General features: G+C 48.3%; 6 protein-coding genes across 6 annotated transcripts; 3 read left to right on the top strand and 3 right to left on the bottom strand.

Moving 5' to 3' along the window:
• Window positions 1-45: 45 nt before the first annotated feature.
• Window positions 46-792, top strand: CLAFUR5_14614 (uncharacterized protein; the record flags this gene model as incomplete). Its single annotated transcript, XM_047913762.1, has 1 exon — window positions 46-792. The coding sequence occupies one exon, from the start codon at window positions 46-48 to the stop codon at window positions 790-792; it is 747 nt and encodes a 248-aa protein (XP_047769668.1).
• A 382-nt stretch (window positions 793-1,174) lies between these two features.
• On the bottom strand, window positions 1,175-3,577 carry CLAFUR5_20390 (uncharacterized protein; the record flags this gene model as incomplete). Its single annotated transcript, XM_059463226.1, has 3 exons — window positions 1,175-2,018; window positions 2,814-2,974; window positions 3,062-3,577. The coding sequence occupies 3 exons, from the start codon at window positions 3,575-3,577 to the stop codon at window positions 1,175-1,177; spliced, it is 1,521 nt and encodes a 506-aa protein (XP_059319211.1).
• An 11-nt stretch (window positions 3,578-3,588) lies between these two features.
• On the top strand, window positions 3,589-4,633 carry CLAFUR5_14613 (Cytochrome P450 monooxygenase andK; the record flags this gene model as incomplete). The annotated part of the gene is made up of 2 exons (XM_047913761.1): window positions 3,589-3,717; window positions 3,848-4,633. The coding sequence occupies 2 exons, from the start codon at window positions 3,589-3,591 to the stop codon at window positions 4,631-4,633; spliced, it is 915 nt and encodes a 304-aa protein (XP_047769664.1).
• Window positions 4,634-4,853: 220 nt separating this feature from the next.
• CLAFUR5_14612 (uncharacterized protein) lies at window positions 4,854-7,518 on the bottom strand (the record flags this gene model as incomplete). The annotated part of the gene is made up of 6 exons (XM_047913760.1): window positions 4,854-6,737; window positions 6,821-6,902; window positions 6,951-7,215; window positions 7,260-7,338; window positions 7,393-7,437; window positions 7,486-7,518. The coding sequence occupies 6 exons, from the start codon at window positions 7,516-7,518 to the stop codon at window positions 4,854-4,856; spliced, it is 2,388 nt and encodes a 795-aa protein (XP_047769303.1).
• Window positions 7,519-7,662: 144 nt separating this feature from the next.
• On the bottom strand, window positions 7,663-8,178 carry CLAFUR5_20389 (uncharacterized protein; the record flags this gene model as incomplete). Its single annotated transcript, XM_059463225.1, has 1 exon — window positions 7,663-8,178. The coding sequence occupies one exon, from the start codon at window positions 8,176-8,178 to the stop codon at window positions 7,663-7,665; it is 516 nt and encodes a 171-aa protein (XP_059319210.1).
• Window positions 8,179-10,838: 2,660 nt separating this feature from the next.
• Window positions 10,839-12,038, top strand: CLAFUR5_14611 (uncharacterized protein; the record flags this gene model as incomplete). The annotated part of the gene is made up of 3 exons (XM_047913759.1): window positions 10,839-10,942; window positions 11,004-11,107; window positions 11,176-12,038. 3 exons carry the CDS (start codon window positions 10,839-10,841, stop codon window positions 12,036-12,038), a joined length of 1,071 nt encoding a protein of 356 aa, XP_047769318.1.
• Window positions 12,039-23,744: the final 11,706 nt, after the last annotated feature.

Raw genomic sequence — 23,744 nt, 5'->3', positions numbered from 1 at the left:
CAACACTCTTCAACACCATCACAGACGCCTCTGACAGACTCTGAAATGGATCAACTCAGAGCAGCCTTGTCGCGCTCTACCCTCTCGGAGAACAAGAAAGTCGACTGGAGCTTCGACCATATTCTACGCAGCTTTCCGACCGAAATATGCCACCTAATCGCCGAGAACCGACAGCCACCAACGAAGCAACCAGTCGACGTCGCCATCAACCACGGACGCCTGAAGGACTCCATGGTCTTCCTCAACGGCTGCAACACTCCTCCCGAGCTACACGATTTCTTCCGCAAAGCTTACTACAAGAACACCACCTTCCAGCTCCACGTCAGGAACAGCAAACCCCCCATCCCTCAGAGAACCCTGAGCCGCTTCCTCGACCAAGTCGGCGACAACATCAAAGACCTCACGACACTACGGATCAACCACATCGACTTCAGCATCCTCATCACCCTCACCCACAGCAGATACAGCACCTCCATCGACGGCACACTCGAAAAACCATGGCGCTCCGGACCCTACGCAATGAAACTATTCGAGCACATCGCCCACCACAAGCTCACCAGCGCCAAGACTCTGATCGAAGCAGAAATCAAAGAGAATAAGCAGACCGGCATCACTAGACAACAGCTTGCCACTTTCGTCGAGACGATCTGCAAGCTTGAGACTGTCCGCTATGTGATCCAGCGTGGGTGGTTAGCGCTTGATGCAGACGATGAGGATGAGCTTGATGGGAGCTTGGTTCCGGATGATGAGGAGTTGCAGGGATATGTTGATTTGATGGATTCTCAGCTATAGATGGAGGGGCGATTGGTATGGCTGGATGTGATTGCGTTGTGAGGATATGACAGTTGAGGGAATGGGATTTGGGAAGGGATGTTGTGATAGAATGTTCGCGAATGATTCAAGGAGCGTTTACTTTATGATACGTACTTGTTATTCTTAGTTTAAGCATGATGACCCCACTCTGTCAACTCGTGTCATTCCATTTCGTTGCTGTGTAATTGGAGTGTGCGTGCGAGGACAGGTCCAGCCTCGTGATCGGCCCATCGCCCTGTCTGTTACTGCCAATAGGTGACCGAACGTCAAGTTGCGTCCAGAAAACTCCAGTGTTGGGATGTCTATCACTGGGATAGTCGCCGCACTATGAGCTGCACACTTGCGGTGCAGGAACGTTTGGTCATGTCGCTCCACAACCGTTGGCCTCAAGTATGTATCCGATCTCCTGCGCACAAGTCTCCTTCTGGAACCCAGCAGAAGGGCATCCGTGCCTTCGATATGCTTCCTTGACTTTATTGTTTACCTCAACGTTCCAGTGCCTCTCAAAATCCCGGACCACATCGCTCGGGTGCGACGGAATGAGTTCAAGCTCCAGGGACCATCGTCTGAGCTCATTGACGAAGCCCGAGATATCCTCATACTCGTGCACGCTCACGGAGTCATGGCATCCTCGTGTGTCGAGCACGACATAGCGCCCAAAGTTGCTCGATGCCTCGAAGAGAAGCGCGATGTGCTGCAGGTCGTGCATCCTTTCCCATGTAATCTTTCCCCTCATAGATTCGAAATACTGTTCGGGCTCCATGGCATCTTTCGATTGTCCACGAAGGTGTCCCCTCTTGAAGTGCTCTCCAGTCCAGCCATAGCAGTGGCTGTGATAGCTAGTCTGGTACTCTGCCCGATGGTACATGATGTATGGGATGTGCTTGTACAGATCAATGACTGCGTCGGTCTTGCCTAGGAATTTGAAACGTTCGGCATTGACAAAGTCCCAGCCGCTCTCTTTTGGCGGACGTTTCAGAGTATCGGGAGGTATGTAGAGTTCGACAAGAATCTCGTACAAGGACAGAAGCTCTGCAGCTACAACCTTTCGACGCAGAATAGTGGCAGTGTCCACAGCCAGCGGACGTGGACTCTGAGCGGCATGCTCAGCTTGCTCGTACATTCGAGTCTTTGCCTCTCGGTCGGCGATTCGGGATGCGGGATCGTCCAAGTCTGCGACGGCGAGGCGGGTATCAATGCTCGTGCTGTTGTTTCGTTATGCTGAAGCCTACCAGCAGACACCTGGGCATGTTCAAGACAGATATAAAGTAGCTGCTGTGCCACTCGGAAATGGCTTGCCTTCTGGGGCGCAGCGTTGCCTAAACTCAGCTGGAAGCGCCGGCCTTGGCACGCTACGATCGAATCCTCGATGTCGAGCAGCTGGGATCTCTTATGGCGCGTGGACGAGTGGCACACAGTGCACTTACCTGGCAGGATACGATGACGGGTTTGTATGAACCAAATCTTCTATTCGATGGCTGCTGGCGGGATGTCAGAGATGCTGTGCAGTCATTAGGCTGACGGAGGCCAACGCTACAAGATGGTTAGCCGCCGAGGCGTGGATCATTACGTGCTGCGAAGTGTCAATTCTTTCTTGGGCGGCAAATGTGTCGGTTGGGTGCCTCAAACAACCTGCGTTGCTTCCAAGCGCATGTTGACCATCACGGCAAATATGAAAGTTCTCGCAGACACCGTGATACCACTCCGCCGTCCTGCGGACGGGAATGCGAGAAGTAGGTAGTGGCACATTCCAGCATTGTTTCACGGAGCTAATGGCAGAGCTGGCTGAGTTCTAACGCAAACGCTTCCTTTGTGAATTCTGATGAAGGCCATCCGTGCTTGCGAAAGATGTCCGCGATCCGAGCGGCATCTTCCTTGGGATGGTACCTGGATGCCAGGTCAACTCGACTCAGGCTGAGCGGCAGAAGCTCGAGCTTCTCGCATCTGGCCTGTGTGAGGTCGAGGTACTCCATGATGCTGCCGAACTCAAAGGTAGATACGGAGCCTGGGCGTCCCGGGGGCGTACGACAGCGACTTTGCCATCCCGCATATCGACGAGGATGTATTTGCCCGTCAAACAAGTGGGCTCGACTATGACCGCGATGTGTTCTGGCGCGTTCAGTCTGTCCCAATTGGGTTCTCCATCTATGTGCTCGTAGTACTGATCAGGTCCAGGAGCCGCCGATCACATATGAAATGATGCGTTCCTGAAGTGTTTGCCAACGTAACCTACGCATCGACAATGTACATCGATCTGATAGCCGTCGCCCTGGTCGTGGTCGATGTATCGAATACGTTTGTAGAGATCGATCACAGCATCCGATTTGCATAGGAATGCGAGCCGCTCGGCGTTGACAAAGTCCCAGCCTTCCTTGGGAGGAACCTTGAGGGCTTCTGCAGGTAGGTGCAAGCCGGTGAGGGGCTGGTAGAAGGCTTGGAGTCGTGCAGCGATGTCCCGGCGGCGTTGAATCGTTGCGGTGTCAATGGCCAATGAATGGGGATTTTGCGCAGCGCGTTCGGCATTTTGTCTCCGTTGCGTCGAAGCTTCAGCATTCACCCTCTGCTGCTGTCCGGCATTTTCCGCATGCTTGATCTGTGAAGGTTCAGTCTGCCGACTCAGCGTTGTTGTCGTTGTTGGAAGAAAGAAGGGTGTCTCGAGAAAGACCGAACGTAGCCGCCACTGTGCCACTTGATCGGCATACGTGCATCCTGGGCCTGAGCGGCCAGCTCTCGGCGGCAAAGGTGGCATATGATACGTCCCCATGCTCCGATGCGATGACCGATACTATCTTCGATGAGCGATGGCAAGTATCGCCTCGCAGTCTTTACTTACCTTCCTGTTCAGGTGGCACAGCAAAGCGAAGGATCCAGCTTAGCAATCCGGCGAGCTGGATAGTGGAGAACGTATCAGTATAAACGCGGCAGCATCCCTCGCAACGCAAAACAAACATAGATCCAGCCCAGCATCGAAGACGACAGAGACACAACACACCAAGATCCCGAACACACTACACAATAATGGCCACTCCCCCAGACCTCGACATCCCTCCCACTACCACTTCTCCACTACGTCTCCCCCTCCTCCTGGCCCTCGACGACCTCCCTCATCGTCGGCCCCAACTTCACCACCAACCTCCTCCCCAGCTACCCCGCCAAAGCCTCAAGCCCCATCCTCTCCGGCGACCTCTCCAACCGCAAGCTCGTCGAACTCAGCTTCACCTCCACCCTTACGTCTAGGAACCCTGCGCGCCCTCGACAATACTTCACCGACGGCTCTCTCTACTTCCTCAACACCCCTAGCCACGCCATCGGACACGTCTGCGCCTTGGCTCGCGTCACCAGCAATCCTGATTCTTTCATCTTCATGGGTGGTGATGCGTGGCGCTATGCTGGGGAATTGAGGTCGTCGCGGTATTTGCCTCTTCCTAAGGAAATTATGCCACATCCTTTCACATCGTGTCCAACTTCTCCTTGTCCAAGCTCCCTCTTCGCCACGGTCCTTCGGGATGGCGATGAAATGAAACCATTCTACGAGCCTCGCGGTGAAGGCGTCCTCGTTCACCACGATCAAGATGAAGCAACAAGCATGATCGAGAAATTACAGGAACTGGATCCGCGGGAGGATGTGCTAATGGCTGCGGCGCATGACGAGACTTTGCTAGATGTTGTGGATTTCTTTCCCGAAAGGGCGAATGACTTCGTGAAGAAGGGGTGGGTGAAGCAGACACGCTGGAAATCTCTGATGGACTTCGCCGAAGCTGCAGGGTGGAAAGGAGAAATTCAGGGGAGGAGAGATTGGCCAAAGCCAGCATCGGCCTGATCTGGAGCCTTTTGCATCTAGTCTTTGGGCTCTAGGTGTGTTGACCTTCCTTTATCGCGGCTGTCACGACACCCCCGAGAAGTATGCGGAGTCTCCGTAGTGAGGCTTTCGACATGATCGGTGTTACTTTTCCTTGAGCTCAGTCTTCAGGTTGCATACACCCGCAGCAGAGCTATCAAACGAGAGCTTCCACTGGTAGATACTTTTACATCATGTCCAACTATATCGAACAACTATCATCACTCAAGAGCTCATTCGCCGCATCGATCGCCTCTTGAACCACAGCCCTACCGCCAATAGAACGTAACTTAATCGATCGGTCCTGCCTCCGTTCCAGCAGACCCTCGTTCTCCAGCTCCTGCACTACCCTCAAGACATCGCCCGCATACACATTCATATGCAACCTAGAATGCAAAATCTTGCGGATCTCAGCAGATGATATCGGCGCTGATTGTTCCTCGAGCACGTTCACAATCCCCCATCTGATCTCCTTGAAGCCAGGCTTGGGTCTAGCCACGACAATGTTGCTGCCAGAAGGAGCCTCCTCTGATGGGAAAGGCTCTAGAAGGTTGAGGGCATCGGCAGCTCTCTGTGGAAGATCTTGGCCTCGAGATGTATCAAATTGTTCGCGCTGCGGGGATCCCTTGCGTCCGAAGGTACATCTGTTTCTTCGCCTGGCACAATTGAAGCACCGAAGGTTGCCCGTCTCATCGCGTGCGTTACATGGCCGATTGTGTTTGGCACATCGGTCGCATGGTCGTACGGATGAGGGTCTGTTGTTGTGGGTACAGTCGAAGTTCTGAGCATCACAGTGTCGGCATTTTCCGACCCCAGGAGTGTCGGTGGCGATGCACTTTCTCTTCGCGGTCGCGCATTCCATGCACACGCTGGACGTGCGTGCGGTTGCTTTCCTCTGCCTCTTCCTCGATGGGCCAGGCGAAGTCTTGCTTTGAGCTGAGCGTGCATGACAGCCAAGCGTGTGGTCAGCTTCTTTGATTATACTGGGCCGGGGCGACGATGGTGACGTTCGATTCAAGATGTCGTCTGCATGGTTGCCAGGTACGGCTGCGGAGGCTGAAGCACGAGAGCTACGCATCTGAGTACTCGCCTGTCGATCAACAGTCGTGCTGTCTGGTTCCACGGATGATTGATTATCGGATGTTGCTGGGGTCGGCAAATGTGTGCTACCGACTGGTCGTTTGTTGGGGACATGTGCTGGAAGTTTGCCAATTGCACGCTTCCTGGTTGGACGGACACGTTTTCTAGTCACGTTGTCGCTGATCTGGTGAGAGCGGTGCGGTGACCATATCTCTGACGTGAGTTGATGCAGGACTCTGTAGTCTGCATGAGCATCAGGCTGGCCGGTCGCAGGCAGCATCTGCACCTGTTCTCCAGGCTCCAATAGCGTGACATGGATCCTGAAGCCGGCGTCTGTGATTTCTCCTTCTACAATTCCTTCAATGTCGAGCCAGGTACTACCCTCGGACTCGTAGTGTGTAAATCTGTCTTGCCAGTAGCCCCAGTCTATGTCGACATTTACAAATTCTCTTATAGGTTCCTTGATACCGTGTCTCAGTCTCCCAAGCTTGTCATGTGCAGCACTATTGTCTTTCTGCTTTGTCTCGGCGAAGTAGATCAAAAGGTCGATGGCATACTCGTAGTGTAGATCCACAGGGAAAGTCATGTGAACACAGAAGCTTTGGATAGACTGTTCCGCACCCAGTCCGTTCTTTGTGCGGAAAACCAAGGGCTTCAAGCGGTGCTTGGTCATGTATTCACCGTTCTCGTATGACGATATCAGGCCAGGCTGGGGGACACCTTTCATCTTTCGCTCTCTCCGATCCAGCTTCCAAATTGCTGATCTGCAGATGTCCTGATGCAACTTCCAGTCTAGCGGTTGAATTTGTCCGAGATAGAAGTAGCCGAAGGGAAGCTCATCAGCAACGTTCTGAGGGTAACGCATCAAAGCGCCCCGCGCAACAGCGTCTTCCAGGTCACTTGGAAGAACATTCTGAGCGAACAAGCGCGTTGTTACTTGTTGGAGCCGCTCCTTCATCGTACGACATTTGTTGCCGCCTCCTGTTAGTATAATACCGCAGGTTTTCTGTCGAGGGTGGTCAGCTACAGAGCATGGGCGGAGATGTGGATGCTGCAGCTCAAGAAGTGAGCTTGACGACCACGACTTACCACCTTGAGCTGTCTTAGCCATCGCTCGTCTTGTTCCACGGCGTCGCGAGCCCAAGCACTCAGCTTCTCCTGCATGATTTCGCTGGAAATGTTAGCCATTGTATACGTACTGGACAGCACGGAAGCTTACCTCGGGACGGATATCAGGAACTGGTCACGACCATGAGGTATATCGCGCCATGATGCTTTCGCAGAGATTGTGACGGTGAAAGGTTGAGGAATGAGTTCTTTCTTTCTACCAATCTCAACAGAGAATGGCCGGAAGAACTCCTTCTCTTCGAGACCGCCCAACTGCTCTAGCGTAGCGACCAGGCCTTTGTTATCAACAATTTCTTTGCATCCAGGGACCCAACCGCACATCAGGTCGTGTACTGTGTGAGCACCAAACATGTCACCTGCATACTATTAGCGAAATCATCCTCGCAAGGGTGGAGCCTACCATCTGGTGGGCCAACGATTTCCAGCTGTGGTGTGTCATTCTCATTGGTGGGCTCATTGTAGCGAACAAGGGCCCGGTCCTGCCCTTGTGTCAGTCAAAACAAGTCTTCGGACTGTTTATGAACTAAGCTTACACTTGTGGAGTGCCCTCGATCGATGAAGGCGAAAGACTGACCATACTAGACACCGTCAGCGTGTGGCATTGGCTCGGTGTCAATACTGATTACCTTCAGGGCGCGACGTTCCAACATCGTTGGCATTATCAGAGCCGCTGCACACAGTGGCTCCAAGCCCAATTGGAGGTTCGTCAGGCCAGCCGCAAAGGCTGCACTGCGAAGCAAGGAACGTGCCTCTTCTGTCCAGATTGCGGGCACGGTAATGAGCGATTCGATCTGGATGGTGTCCTAAAAGTCCGGTCCAAAGTCAGGCGAGGCAGCATAATACTGCTTGTACCATTCAATGACGCGACGGCGAATTTCACGATACTGGAGAATCTTGAATTCTCGGAGGTTCACAGGGTCGCCATGCCTCCCACCTAGGGTCTGAAACACGCGACCAACCAGCTTTTGCAAGCTGCCAGTCGCTTTATCATCGTATGTTGGACACAGGGCCAGCTTCGGATTTTCGATTACCCGAGTGTGTTGATCAGGGTGTTGATTCAACCATTCTCCAACCTCTCGTTCTCCCCATTTCAAACGTTGCTCTTGTCCGTCGTGATAAATTATAAATTGCTGCTCAAGTGTCTTGCAGCCCCAGACCAGTGCTGGACATTCAAGCTTTCGATCGATGTCCAGGCCTTGAGCTGTCTCTCCAGGGATGTGCAACAGTGCTCTGGTCTTCTGTTGGCCGCAGCCATCATCGATGCTCAGATGCAGGTAGGGCTTTGAACGATCGATTTCTCCAATACCAGCAGTCGACATTGCTATTGTTAAGGACAAGCGAGAACCGTCCGTGCAGGTGTGTTGACGGCGATCTATAGAAGGGATGCTGTCTGCATTGAGGCGTGCACGCAATCATGAGGAATGTCTGGGTACTGGGCATACTGTAGGACTACTGCCATGGTCCCGACTGGCCCGTACCTATCGATCATACGCTAGATACGGGTGCTGTCTTCGCAATAGGTCTACTGTCAGTGCTCCGGCTGCATCTCAGCCACTCTGTCGACATGTGATGACAGGGGCCCCTTGCAGCCCACCTTACAGTCATTCGGTCGGGCGTTCGAACAGCTGCATCCAGGTTACGTCGTTTCAATGCCTGTCACGGTCAATCAACGTACTAGGCGGTGGACGGCAGCGGGCAGCAGCGGAGGAATGCAGCGGAGGCGTGCAAGGAATACGCCGTGAGTAGACGCAACCTATGGCATCTGTTGGGTTGGCTGACAGGCTGATTAGTGGGAGTTGTAGGGACACTCTGCATGTCAGTTCTAGCTGCATGGTAGGAGGTAAGATGACGATTGAGACAAGTCGCCTAAGGTGTCCATGTCGTCTCCACAGCACGGCCGGGGCGCGGGCCGGAGGCTCGGTTCGAGGCAGCGGCGCTGTAATCTGTAAACAGCAGCACTCTCAAATCCGTGTCATCAATGCCATGAACATCGTCAGCATCATCAGCATCATCAGCATCATCAGCATCATCAGCATCATCAGCATCATCAGTATCATCATTATCATCATCATCATCATCATCATCATCATCATCATCATCATCGTCGTCGTCGTTTGAGCCAGGCGGGACTGCTTATGACCTCCACCAGCCTTTTCTTGAGAGAAGCGGACCTCTGTTGGCGGCAATGCCAACGTCAACGTGCGTAGTGCGACTCGGCAGAGCACATACCGCGCTTTCGTGCCGCGAGTAAACGCGCTCTGGCCAGACTCAACCATACCAGCTGATCGGCTGATTGGCTCTACGCTATGTGGGAAAGATCGGTTCGCCGGGGTGTGTGGTGTCACGCTGTGCCACACGACAGACGCTGCACTCATGTCGGTCGACCAGAATGATCGGCCCCACCTGGAGGCTGGAGCAACGCGTGCAACAGTGGGATGTTACAGCCGCCCGGGTGGCTGTACGAGATATCTGGCGCAAAGCTCGGCAGATGTACCTCCTAGGCCGTACCTTGCTTGTTTGCCCGCGGTCCTGCACGAGCGAGACGAGTTGTCCGCCGTTGAACAACCTGCCTTCTGCGAAAGCCATCACTGCAGGACGCTGACTTGAATCACGGACGTTTGGACGCTGTGTCATCATTCACCGATTCGACAAAACGATCGCACAGTGGCATGGCTTGCCCCCAGGAGCAAGTCGCCAGTCCTGGCTGTATGGCCTTGGCCTCGAACACTAGCGCCGATGTTCGTTCGTGCTCAGTTGCTCCGCAGCGCACCCTGGGCGGCGGATTGGTCTCACCCCATCAGGGCTTCATCTCAGCCACGCAGAGCTGTGAAGAGGCACCAAATACTTCTGTGACTGGCGATGCCACACCTCCGCTCTCGAGACCATCTCAAGCGAAAACGTCGCAGCTCACCGCATCAAGTTGGGCTGCTGCAGCAGAAGCCACTCGACGGAGCTATGCGATAATACTGCGCGATATCGACTGTACAAAGCAGGTCTGTAAGCAGCCGGATTACAAGTTCTGAGATAGACAGTCTCAACTTCTGGCATTGAAAGCTTTGATTCAGCATCATGATCTCAGACACCAACGACAAGCCTCACCGGGGAACCTAGTGTTGTGGGAGCCAACTCACTTACGCAGCAGATTCCTAGACACTGTGCGAATTCATCCTATCCAAGGATCCTCTGGTACCCCTCCCCACTCCTCGGTGTGGTCCCATGGCTCAGACATCATTGAGAAACCATACCTCTACAAAATCCAGGCCTCCGTGGGCCGAGCAGTAAAGGATCGCCACGATCCAATTCCTGTCCTTCATGCAGACGTACCCTGTCCGGACAGTGAGGTGGAAAATGGTGTACCGCCTCTACGGCCTCGGAAAGCACCGGCGATGACATTGAAGTCAACAAAGCCGACCAAAGAGGCGCGTGGTATCCGAAACTATCAGAAGGCACAGAGAAAACACTTCGACACACTAGCGAAACTGATTCCCAGCGTGCGATGTGAACCTCGGAAGCTGAAAGAAGCGGACATCTTACAAGCCGCGGTCGAGTACATACGAACGTTGCAGACTGCCAGTGATACCCTCCGTCCCAAGGAAACCAGCTCCGCAAAGCGCAACTCTCACGGTCGACAGTATGAACACGCGCCATTCCCAGTGGTGTCCGAACTGTCAACGGTAATACAGGGCAGTGAGACCTGCTCCATCCATCACTTCCGAGAGCACACTACTTCGCCGCATTCTCGATATCCGCTACGCAACAGAACTTCGAATGGCCCAGCGGAGCCTCATCGGTCTGAGAAGTGCGTCTCATCGACCCTTGAGGTGCCCCAGCCTTGTCGGTCTGCATTGCAGCTTGCGGATCATTATGTCACGACAAGCTCGTGTGTACCGACCCGCAGTCTCCGCGAGCATTCGACGGGTCTTGATATTCCCACGCTACGCCGCTCAGCAGACAATCTGGCTAAAGATGTCGGTCAAGTATGGACAAATTCCGGACAGTGCATCGAGTTGAGAGGCGCGCATACGGCTCCTCGTTACGGTTCTTACTGCGCAGCGCTGTCTACCTTGATGCGGCGATGCTGGGGTAACGATTGGGATGAAACTTTTGTGGCACTCCAAGAGGCTCGCATTCTGATGCCGAGCAGTGTTCTCACGGCATTGTTGGGAGCTTTCATCTACGAGGGACTGTGGATCTCTGACGACATGGGGAAACGAGCTCGTCAGCAGGGCATGCAGGCTCTGGAGAACGGTAGGGACCTTCCACACAACAAGAGCAAAATAATCGAAGCTTATGTCGCACACTAACGTCAATTGCAGAAGGTGACACTACAAGCCCGGGACTCCATCTGCTAGGGTCCACATTTCACACCGCGGGACGTTCCATTGTCAGTCAATATCAATCAGAGACTACAGACTTGGCGGAAACCTTCATCCGCAATGCCCATCCATACCTCATGCGCGTTGCTCACATGGCAGGAGTCGTGAACGACAAGGTTGCCAACCTGACCTGGCAATTGGAAGTACCCGCACAAGTCCAAGAAGTCATGCACAAAGCAGCAGCATTCCAGCTGGACCTGGCGCGTACGGGCTATGACTTCAAGTTGTTTTGGCCAGGAGCTGGTTCACTGTTCGACAACACGTCCATGAGCCCGCTGTATGCACACAGCCCTCGGGAGCTTCAGGAGCCTCACGAGGTTGCTTACACGCTGTTTCCCGGGGTGGCGATATTGCCACCGCATTCGTCCGAGTTTGTCATGATACGATGCGCGGACGTGATGTCCAGGCGGAAGCTTCAAGCGCACAGCTCGGCCATGGACGTCGCAGTGAGTACTAGCGATGTCCATGACACTCCAACATCGTTGTCGTCGCGCACGATGAAAGCAGACTTGGACTCTATCGACGCAGATATGGATTCATCACGGCCATCTTTGACAACCACCGCCGGACCAGACGTCGCCCAAGACAAAACGAGAGTGGCAGATAGATCTCTCCCGGTCAAGCTCAAGATGCCCAAGCACAAGCTGCCCAAGGCCAAACTGACCAAACTCAAGCTCAAGCCGTTCAAAGCCCCAAAGTCCACTCAGCCCACTGTCAGACACAGCGCCGAGGATTGGAGGTCTCTTCCTAACTACTGTCCCCCCCACACAATCACTCGACGACGCCGCTTCCAACAAGCTTGAGGTGAAGTGGACCCATGGCGAACCAATAGATCTCTCCCACGACCCTGACAGAACCCACTTGCATCCACAAGAATTGCTCGTCGCATCAACGCTCCGCATGTCGTGCGCCAAGTATCTCCGAGTCAAGCGGGACATCTTTCAGGTGCAACTAAAGTGTCTACGCAAGGGGAAGTCACTCGTGCGGAATGATGTCCATCGAATGCAAGGGATCTTCTGGAAAATATGGAAAATGAAGCAGGCTTTCGAGCGGGTTGGGTGGTTAAGCGTAGCGACCGAGCGCTAGCCACACCGGAGTACGAGCTTGCGAGTACGTAGGTGAGGCGTCAGCGAGGGAGTGAAGCTCTATACCAGCCCTCAACTAGCCTTGGCGCCCGCTCTGATTGGTCAACTTTCAAGTTTTAGGGTCACATGACCTACCGCACTGTGCCTGTTGGTGAACTCGCAAACATATACTCGTCGCTAACGCCTATGTCGTCGTATAATAAGCACTGTACGTCGGGTAGCGGTAGCGTGGATCGCACGCTACTTTGTAGTCTAGAAGGGTTAGTAGAGAGCTCCACTCCGCTACGCTTACCTTTAGAGGTTCACAACCGCCAACAGCACATTTTTTGACAGGGAGAGGTTTCAGAAGTGGATGGTCTAAGACGACACTATGTGTTGTAGAGTTAATATGTCTCGATCCAATCGTACGCCCCCGGTAGGTAGACGTAGTATTTGTTAAGACTTGTCCTATATAAGAAGAACCCACTTCCTTCTTCTACAATTAGTCGGTGTCAACTCTATTACTACTAGAGTTAAGGTGCGTACATATAGCCAAAAGACCGAACCAGACGGTAATAGCGATATCTATAAACTAGAGCCCCTAAATTCAAATTGAAGGCTACACCTTCTATATTACACCTCCTTACGAACTGTTACGGGGTCTTAGCGCTTAAAAGATACGCAAATATATTACTAAGCTTACCTAGCGCTTATTAAGTAGATAAATCTATAGATACGTAAGCCTAAATTATATATACCAATCCTCTCCCCCTAGTAATAATAATATCTACTAGGGCTATTTCGTATTCTTAGTAGCTTATAAGCGTACTAGGAAATCCGCCGCTCCGATCGTAAATATATCCTAGTCGTAAGAGAATTAACCCGTACGCTTATAAGATACTAAGGGTCATATCCTCTCTCCTAGTAATAATATATATAGCTATTGCTCTATTGCTCTATACTCTACTAGTAGTCTATAAAAAACTCTAACTTACTACCTCGCTAGCTAAAACCCTATAATTCTATAATTCTATAATCCTGTTAAAACAGGTACGGGTGGATGGCAGCGGAGTGGAGTAAGAGATCAATCTTCAACTGACTAATAGCACGAGCATGCAGCAATATATCAGGAACCAATATGTTGATTGTGTTAGATGTCTATCTAAGCTAAAGGGGAGAGAAGGTATCTCCCTACAAGCTGAGTCATTGTGGATGCCTCAGGCTGCCAGATCACTTCCTGATTGTTGACTCCCTTTGAGATGCTACATCTTAACACTCCCACTCATCTCGTATGGGAGGTTACAGTCTGCTCACTTCCTGTCAATAGTACTTGGACCTTTTTATGACAGGTTCAGCTGGCTTACAAACCTCTGGAAGTGTGGACCAGTCTTTGGTTTTGTAAACCCGTCTGCAACCATCTCAGAGGTTGGGGTGTACTCAACAGCAATAAGCCTCCTCCACCAAAGTTTCCTAACAGCGTTATAGGCAATGTCAATGTGCTTCGACTTGTCATGAACATGTGCATCTTTCACTAGGGTGAGGGCAGCTTGATTGTCACCTCTTAATTGGACTGGTCTCAAATTTGATACAGTCTCCTGGTTTCCAGTGATTCTTGGTTGATGGGAACAGTCTCCCACTAACTCTGGACAATCCATTTCCCTCAGCAGTGAAGCTAGGAATTGGGACTGCTTCGCACATGCATTCATAGCCATGTATTCAGCCTCCATTGTGGATGTTGCTACAGACTTTTGCTTCTTGCTCATCCAAGAAACTGGTGCCCCACAGAGGAAGAAGACATACCCAAGGATTGAGACTCTGTCTGCTTTGTCCATTGCATAATCAGAATCACAGTATCCAATAAGGTGTCCTTTTCCAGACTTTGAGAACTGAAGTCCTAGATCAGGGTATGATCTTAGGTACCTAGTGATCTTCTTCAAAGCCTTCATGTGGTAGGTGGATGGGTCACTCACAAATGAGCTCATCCTTCCTAGGGCAAAAGCAATGTCTGGCCTTGTGATTGTTGCTGGCCACATCCAAGTACCATTAATACTCTGGTACTCTGCCTTGTCACACCTCTCATCCATGTGGCTTGAAGGTTTGAGGGCCTCATAGCTGTCCATGGGTGAGTGTGTAGGTGCTGCCTTCTCATGGTTCATTCCCATCTTGGCTAGGCTGTCCCTAACAAAGTGTCCTTGGTCAAGTTTCAGGATTCCTCTCTTCCTGTCCCTTGTGACTCTCATGCCAAGGATCTTTTCAGGTTCACCTAGATCTTTGATCTTGAAGATCTTGCCAAGTTCTCTTTTGAACCAGAGAACATCTGTCAACTTTGGTGCAGCAATTGGAATGTCATCCACATGTATAAGGATTATGATCTCCCTCTTCTTATGGATAAGTAGGCATGGATCCACTTCTGACTGTGTGAATCCAATCTCTCTGAGCTTTGACACACAGAGTTGATTCCAATCTCTAGCTGCTTGCTTAAGTCCATACAAGCTTTTGAGGATTTTGAACACCATGTTTGGTGGAAGCTCAACTCCTGGTGGTGGTAACATGAAGATGTCTTCATGGAGGGTGCTTTCTGTGAATGCATTGTTCACATCCACTTGGTGAAGATGAAGATCCTTCTTACACACAATAGCCATAAACACCCTAAGGGTGTCCTGTCTTACTGTAGGTGCAAATGTCTCCATAAAGTCAACACCAAACTTCTGTGAGAAGCCCCTTGCAACTAGTCTAGCCTTGAACTTTTCAATAGCTCCACTAATGCTTCTCTTAATATCAAAGACCCATCTTGATGTAACCAGATTTGCTCCTTTTGGTGGAACAGAATTTTCCCAGGTGTTGTTACTCTGTAGAGCATCTAGTTCCTTTTGGATTGCTTCCTTCCAAAGATGTCCCCATTTCTTGTCATTCACAGCATCCTTGTAGGATTTTGGAATTGGGACCTCTTGCTTGTATGCAATGGCTTCTACAGTTGCTGCAAAGGCCATTTCCTCAACTTCTTCCAGGAATTCGCTATCCCATGGTATTGAACTGTCCACTGATTGCATGGCTGCAAAGAAAGCTTGGTGAAAAGCAGCAAGGTTCTCTGAGAGGTCCATTGCTTCTCCCACTTCAGTGGTTAGTTCGGGCTTAGGGACCATGGATCTTGGGGCTTTCTGTTTCATGTCATAGCCCTCAACATCATAGTCAGCCTTTCTCTTTCCAAGGGATGATTTAGGGACCGTCACTTGTGACCTAGTAACGTCTATTTCCTGGGGATCTAGGGAGCTTCTCTCAATTGGCTGATCGATTTTCTGAAATTCCCCTACGTTCTCCGGAGGCTGGGGAAGTTGCACAAACAGCTTTCTCGGCTGAGCGACTTTAGGGCTCTCAATTGGCTGATCTATTTCGGGGGGGCTCTGATGGACGCCTGAATGGTAGGTAGATTGTCCTAAGGATACGTTCTTCCTCGGCCTTCCTAAGGGCTTCCTAGCTGGTGCACTGCTTGGTAGATTCAATGTTGGAACATTGAGACCCATATCACCTCCAGGCTGGTCCTCAAAGAAGTCTGCATGTGTGTGTTGTTTAACAGCTCTCATGTCTGGTTCCCAAAAGAGCCAGGCTTTAGCTGTGTTTTCAACATACCCAATAAACACTGCTTCTTTACCCCTATTCATTAGCTTGTCACTTCTTGCCCATTGAGGTTGGGATCTTGTGTCCATATAGACAACAGCTTTGCATCCCCAAACTTTCAAATGGTTGATGGTCGGTTTGATACCATCAAAAGCCTCATCTGGTGAAACCTTGAACCCATCGTAATCTGGGCCATTTGGCAGTTTGTTCCTCATATAAGTTTGGGCCTCTAGTGCTTCAGGCCAAAATTCAACCGGCATTTTAGCCTCTTCAAGCATTGCCCTTATAGAGTCCTCTGAGGTTTGTATTGACCTCTCAACTGGTCCATTCTGTAGAGAGTTGTATGCCTCAGTCGGCTCGAGCCCAATCCCCAAATCCTTCTCCCACTGCTTCACTAATGCAATAAGTTCTTTTGCATTGTCAAGTCTTACTGCTTTCAGCTGCGCTGATGATTTCCTCTCTGCTTTGATCTTCCAGTTCTGGAGAGCAACTGGAGCATCTTCTCTTTTCCTAAGAGGAAAGGTCCACTTCTTCCTAGAGAAGTTGTCAACAATCTCAAGCCAGTATTTGAATCCTAGTCTTGAGATTGGTAGTGGGCCACATATGTCAATAGATACAAGGGCAAGTCTTTCAGGTCTTCTCTCTGTAACTTTGCCTTTGTACTTCTTCATCTTTGCTATTGAGCATACTCTGCACTGGTGAAAGCCATCCTTAGGGATAGGAATGGGTTCTTTCAAGTCTGTTACCTTGTGAAGATTCTGGAGCAAATTCTTCCCAAAGTGTGCAAATCTTCTATGCCAAAGCTCCCACTGCTTCAGGTCGGTCTCTGATTGAGCAGTCACAAAGGCATTCTCCATTGGTGGTGCACATGATGAGTAATGTGCCCGTTCTTGTAGGAGAGGAGAAATCTCATCAATGAATGGAACCCCCCCAAGGAGCTTTGTCTGGACAACAGTCTCACCAGAGGGGGAAACAAGAGAAAATGATGGAGGTTGCACACCAAACTGCTTGCTAAACTGGTTCCATGAAACCAGGTTCACTCCTAGCTTGGGTACAAGCAGGACATTTTCCAAAACAACTTTTCTGCCAGCTCTCCCACTCATCTCTGCATTCCCAATATGAGTGGCCAATAAAAACCCACCTCCCACTTTGATCCATTTCTTCCTTGTCAAGGGAGTCATAGATCTAAAGAGGCAGCTTTGGTCAGTCATATGGGATGAAGCACAGGAGTCAAGTAACCACTCTGACGAGGGGAACTTGCCTTGGACTTCTGCAGTTGAGTGAGCCACTTCATCATACTCATCATCATCAGACATTGTCTCTGGGGATGAGCTGCATGGTGACTCTTGGGCGGAGAAACCTTTTCCAGTCTTCTTTGCTTTAGAGGTATAAGACTGGGCCTGGTTCTTCTGGAGTGACAGCATGTCAGAGCTGAGTTTCTTCACCATTTTCTTAAGTTCTTCCATAGAGGACTTCTCTCTTGGTGTCCTCCTTGAAGTGGGTGGTGGAGTTCTCTTCTTCTTGACATGTGTTGTATTCTGGGAAGATGGTGGTTGGGAATGAGATCTAAGGACCTTTCTTGCCTCAGGCAAACTAGGGCAGTCCTTGATCAGATGATCCTTCTCACAGAGAAGGCAGGAGAGTGGTCTTGCTAGACCTGAGGGCTTGACCCAGGTGGCTGCCATGCCATACTCAGCCTTAGAGGGATCCAACCTGGCTTCTTGAGCTTCAAGGATCTTTAAGGTCCTTTCATGATCCATCTTTGGCTGAGCCATGATAGTATCCCTGGCTACATGGTAGTCAGGTGGCAGTGAGCTTAAGAGCTGGGTCATCCTCACATCAGCTTTCCTGTAATGCTGACCCTCTGGGTCAACATCAGCAATCCTTTTTCCAAGAGAAACCAGGTGTGTCCATGCAGATCTGATGGTGAACTCTTCACTCATCTCAAAGGTCACAAATTGCTTTGTGAGCTCATGTGCATGGGTTGGTAGCACCTGGCTATACTTGTTCCAGAGATACACCCACTTCTCAGCAGCTCTTCCAGATTCACATGAGCCCTCAAGCTCAAATTCATCTTCTTCTGTGATCCTACTAAGGATACTGAAGTTGCATACTGCATTGTGTCTTGTCCATGTTGGCGTATTGAGGATCTCTTTGGTTGTAGCCTCTTCTTGGAGTTTCAGAGTCTTGCCCTTGATGTTGTCAAAAGACACTTCCATTAGGTCATCAATTGCAAAGAATGCTGATTGGCTCTCCATCTTGTATCTCTGAAGGTTGAACCATCTCTTCCAATTGTCCCTCCCAAGAATTGGGATTTTGCCTCCCTTCTCCTCTGTCTTCTCTTGGTATGAATCCATAATAAATTGGATGTAATGAAACAAGGTGTGTATGTTCCAAGGTGGTGGCTCAGATCCTGCTGAGGCTTCTGGTGTAGAATGGGAAAGTTCGTAGGTGTGGATACCAAGGCCTGCTTGGTAAAGTAAAGAAGGAGCGGTGTGAGGTCTCGAGGCTAGGACACAGGTCTGTCTCTCCTAGCAGAGCTTCAAATGACTTACTTGAAGTCCTTCTTGATAGTATCTCGATGCAGTTCTGCCTACAGAGTATCTTCAAGGTATTGGCTTTGAGTAAGCCGCACAGAGTCCTTGTCTGGGTTACCTATCACTTAGTATCGAACTAAGCTCCTTGATAGGATAGACGGGGTAGACTTCTGATTCCCAGATGTTTTCTGCTACGATAGCAAGGGATACAAGTAACCTGTACTGATATAGGTTGCTCTTATTCCTGCACAAACCCGGGCTCATAACCTGTTGAAACAGGTACGGGTGGATGGCAGCGGAGTGGAGTAAGAGATCAATCTTCAACTGACTAATAGCACGAGCATGCAGCAATATATCAGGAACCAATATGTTGATTGTGTTAGATGTCTATCTAAGCTAAAGGGGAGAGAAGGTATCTCCCTACAAGCTGAGTCATTGTGGATGCCTCAGGCTGCCAGATCACTTCCTGATTGTTGACTCCCTTTGAGATGCTACATCTTAACAAATCCTTTACTTATACGGTATTACTCTCCTCTCCTCCTCGCTAGTATTAGTAGTATTAGGACCTGTTAAATAGGTACGAGTTACGTAGTAGTAGAAGACGGCGGATTATACGAACGACGAAGAAGGACCTAATAGGATAGCGTGTATCTATATATAGTATCGCTAGTGTTAGTAGAGGTAGATGCTAGGTATCTAGATGTTTGCTAGCCTATAGGCTAGCAAACCCTAGTTACGTAATCTAGTTATATAACATACCTACACCTATATACTTGTCCTACGGCCTATATGTTCTTAACACTCCCACTTAGGCTATATAGTCTCCTATAATTCCTTTACGTAAGCTAGAGCTGCCTCACAAAGTTTTGGAACTGCTGGCCATTAAGGGGCTTTATTAACCTATTAGTAGCTATGTCCTTTATATAGTAGTAGTCCACTACAATCTTCTTCTGCCACTAGAGATGTCTGACATAGTTATATATAACATCAATATGCTTTGACCTTTTATATACATAGGCATCTTTGACAAGTGTTAAAGCGGCTTGGTTGTTACCTATAAGCTTGACTGGCCTTAGCTCGTCAACAGTGCCCCTGCTTGCCCTTATACTCGGCTAGAAAGAGCTCTTTCCCACCAGTTCTAGGCACCCTATTTCCCTAAGGACAGTAGCAAGAAATTGTGACTACTTTACGGCTACGTTTATAGCTATAAACTCAGCTTCTATTATTAATGTTATAATAGACTCCTGCTTCCTACTTATCTAGGACATAGGTGATCTATAAAGGAACTATACGTATCCTAGAATTGAGACTCTATCCACTTTGTCTATAGCGTAGTTAGAGTCCGAGTATCCCTAGAGATTGCCCCCTCCCTTTCTATATATAAGACCTAGGTCTAGGTACGACCGTAGGTATCGGGAGAGCTTCTTTAAAGTCTTTATATACTACTACGAGGGATCAGTAACATATAAGCTAACTCTTCTAAGGGGGAATACTAAGTCTGGCCTTATTATTGTCATTAGCTATATCTAGGTGCTATTATAGCTCTAGTAATCCTATTTGTTATACCTCTTATCTATAGAAGACGTAGGTACTAAATGCTCGTAGCTCTCTATAGGTAAGTAGGTTAGCGTAGCCTTCTCTCTAGCTATGTTTATCTTAGCTAAGTTAGCGTAGACATAGTGTCCTTAATTAAGCTTTAAAGTGCCTTAGGACCTGTCTCTTGTAATCCTCATTCTAAGGATCTTCGTAGGTTCACTAAGATCTTTAATCTTAAACACTTTTCCAAGCTTAGCCTTAAACCACTAAATATCTGACAGCTTCGGAGCTGTAATAGGTATGTCATCTACATAGGTAAGGACTATAAGGTCTCTATCCGTATAGACAAGTAGGCATAGATCTACCTAGGACTAGGTAAATCTAATCTTCTCTAGCTTCGCAACACAGAGCTTGTTCTAGTCTCTAGCTGCTTGCTTAAGCCTATAAAGGCTTCGTAGGACCTTAAACACTATGTTTAGAGGTGCTTCAACTCCTAGGGGTGGGATTATATAGATGTCTTCAAGGAGGCTACTTTGGGTAAAAGCATTATTCACATCTACTAGGTGCATCTCGAGATCTCTCTTATACACTACTGCCATAAATACTCGGAGAGTATTATGTCTAATAGTAGGTATAAAGGTCTCTTCGAAGTCAACCCTATATTTCTATAAAAACCCTCTTATAACTAGTCTTGCCTTGAACTTCTTAATAGCTCTACTAATCATTCTTTTTACATTAAAGACCTACCTAGAAGTAATTAGATTCGTACCCTTTAGCGGTACAACTGCTTCCTAGGTATTGTTGCTTACTAAGGCAATAAGTTCGTTCTCGATTACCTCTCTCTATATATGTCCCTATTCGGGGTCTCCTACGGCTACCTTATAGGACTTTGCGATTAGCACTTCCTGCTGATAGGCTATAGCCTGCCTAATAGTAGCAAATGCATGTTCTTCTACGTCGTTCAGAATCTCCTCTACCTAGCTCATTATAGGGTCTAGATAGAACATCTAGGCGATAAGAGCCTTATAGTGTTTAGCCTTATACTCTTTAGAGTTATTATCTCCGTCCCCCCTTAACCTCTTATTACCTACAACCTAAGGTAGCGCTAGGTGTTTAGATAGGTCGAACTAAACGACATCTTCTTTTTCTTTTATTAGAGAACCCTGATCTCTAAACTTCTAGTATTCCCTAATGTCCTTTAGAGGAGGGGGAAGTTATATAAATAGCGGTTGCTATAGTGTTAATGACTTTGGTAGGTTCTGTATAGATCTACCGTTATCGGCCTTCGACAGTATTAAAACCGCCTTAATATTTTCTCCTAGCCTTCGTAACGGTGTCTTTAATAATCCCCAATCGGAAAATTTCGCCCTAAAGGGCTTCCTCCTAACAGGATTGCGCTATAGCGCTCGACTCGGCTAGTTAGTAAAGGTGATACTAAGATCTATATCTCCCCCCTTCTTATTCTTAAACTAGTCGACGTGACTATACGCTTTTATAGCTTTTATGTCGGGATCCTAGAACAGCTATTGTTTTGTAGTGTTTTCTAAGTAGCCTATAAACACGGCTTCTTTTCCTCGGTTTATCAACTTGTCTCTCCTTAAGCCTTAAGGTTAGGCTCTTAGGTCTATATAGACTATAGCTTTGTATTCCTAGACGCGGAAATGGTCGACTAACGGTACTTAGCTAGTAAAGGCTTCTTCTAGTAAAAGAGCAATACTATTAATGATCGGACTATTAGGCAGTCTGTTTCTAATTATAGTCTATACTTATAAAGCTTCTAGCTAGAACTCAACTAGTATGCTAGAGTTTTTAAGTATAGCCCGGACTATATTCTTAGAGGCTTAAATTGACCTTTCTATAGGTCCATTTTGAAGAGAGTTGTAGGTATTAGTTATGTCTATCTAAGTGCTAAACTTCTTCTCCTACTCTTTTAGTAAGGCGAGAATTTTCTTTATACTATTACTACGGATCGTAGATAGAAAGCACCTTGACTACCGTTCTGCCTAGACCTTCTAATCCCGTAGGGCTATAGGAGCGTCGCTCCTGGCCTTCAAAGGGATCACCTACTTCTTCCTAGAGAAGTTGTCTACAATCTTAAGCCAATATTTGTATCCTAGCCTAGAGACTGCGCCCTAAAAAGGCCTATAGATATCAATAGAGATGAGGGCCAGCCTCTCCCCTTTCCTCTCTATAGTAGGTCCTTTGAACTTCCTTATATTTGTAAGGGAGTAGACCTTACAATTCTAGTGTTTAGAAGGAATAGGAATAGGATCTTTCTTATTAGTAACTCTATATAGGTTTCTTAGTAGTCTCTTACTAAGGTGTGTATATCTTCTATACTATAGCTCCTACTAATCTTCGGACTTAGTATTAGCTATAGCGGTACCGTCACGTTCTTAAGAGAGTATGCTAGTATACTATAGCTTAAGAATTTCCGATATCGAGTAGATAAACGGTACTCCTCCTCGAAGTTTAGTCTAGACAACGGGTTTACTAGACAAGAATTTTAGGATGAAACTGGGTAATTAGATAGCAAACTATTAGCTAAACTAATTCCACGAAACAAGACTAACTCTAAGGCTAGGAACAAACAGGACATTTTCTAAGACAATTTGCTTTCTAGAAGGACTATCTATTACTACACTTTCTATATATATAGCTTATAGATAGCCACCCCTAACCTTGATCTACTTCCTCTTTTAAAGAGGCTTTAGTGTCCTAAATAGTGAATCTTAGTCAGTTATATATAATGATGTATAAGAGTTAAGCAACTACTCGGACGAGGGTACTTGCCTTTAGCTTCTATAGTAGAATAGGCAACCTCATTAACATCATTATCTTCTAATAGTATCTTAGAGTCTAATACGTCTTCCTAGGTCGTATAGGCCCTTATAGGCTTACTAGAGGAGGCCTTTGGCTTGCGGCTCTCCTTCATCTGCTTTATAAGGTCCGTTATTACCTTAAGGACATTACGAAGGTTTAGTAATAATGACCTCCTACGAGGTAGTAACGGTTGTCTCTTAGTAGGGTAGGTAACCCTAGCTAGTTTGTCCTTATTCCTAACAGCCTACTAAGCTATAGAAAGGTGTAGGCACTTGCTTATAAAATGGTTACTATTGTAGAGATAGTACGTAAGCTTGCCCTAGAAACCCTTCTTAGCGAACATATCTGTCCCTTAATAAATCATTAATTCTTGCTTCTCCCTAAGGATTATAAGAATGTCTTGTAGTAAGAGATTTACCTAGGCATTAATTATATCGCGAATTGAGCTAAATAAGTCTAGCAGAGCTACTAAGAGTTACTAGATCTTTCTGTCCTTAGTCTTAATGTCTTAGAACTAAGGCGAGATTGAAATAGCTCTCCTTATAATTGAGCTAAGCTCCTACTAGGCGTCATCTATTGACTAGTCCTCTATTATTACGAAATTAGTATATTGCTAAAGTAAACTTCTTCTAGTAGCGAGAAGTCTTCTCTTATATTTTGCTTTAGCCTATTTATATAACTCCTTCGTATACCGGATCTTATATATTAATCCTTAGTTATCTGTCGACAGACAGATATATATCTTATATAGGGCCGTTATATTGTGCCGTCTATACAATGCCTTCCTTATCGCTTAATCTAAAGGAAGGGATGACTCCGATAATATAGAGGGTGTCGCTATAGATAGGGTTATAGCGGGAATGTCCGTAATGATGTCTTCGAGGACCTAGTTAACCTACTTTGATACTAGGTGTATTCTTATTAGCTTAAACTA

This window comes from Fulvia fulva, chromosome 13 (assembly GCF_020509005.1).
Source record: "Fulvia fulva chromosome 13, complete sequence".
NCBI lineage: Eukaryota > Fungi > Ascomycota > Dothideomycetes > Mycosphaerellales > Mycosphaerellaceae > Fulvia > Fulvia fulva.
This window is presented reverse-complemented; position numbering and strand designations above follow the sequence as displayed.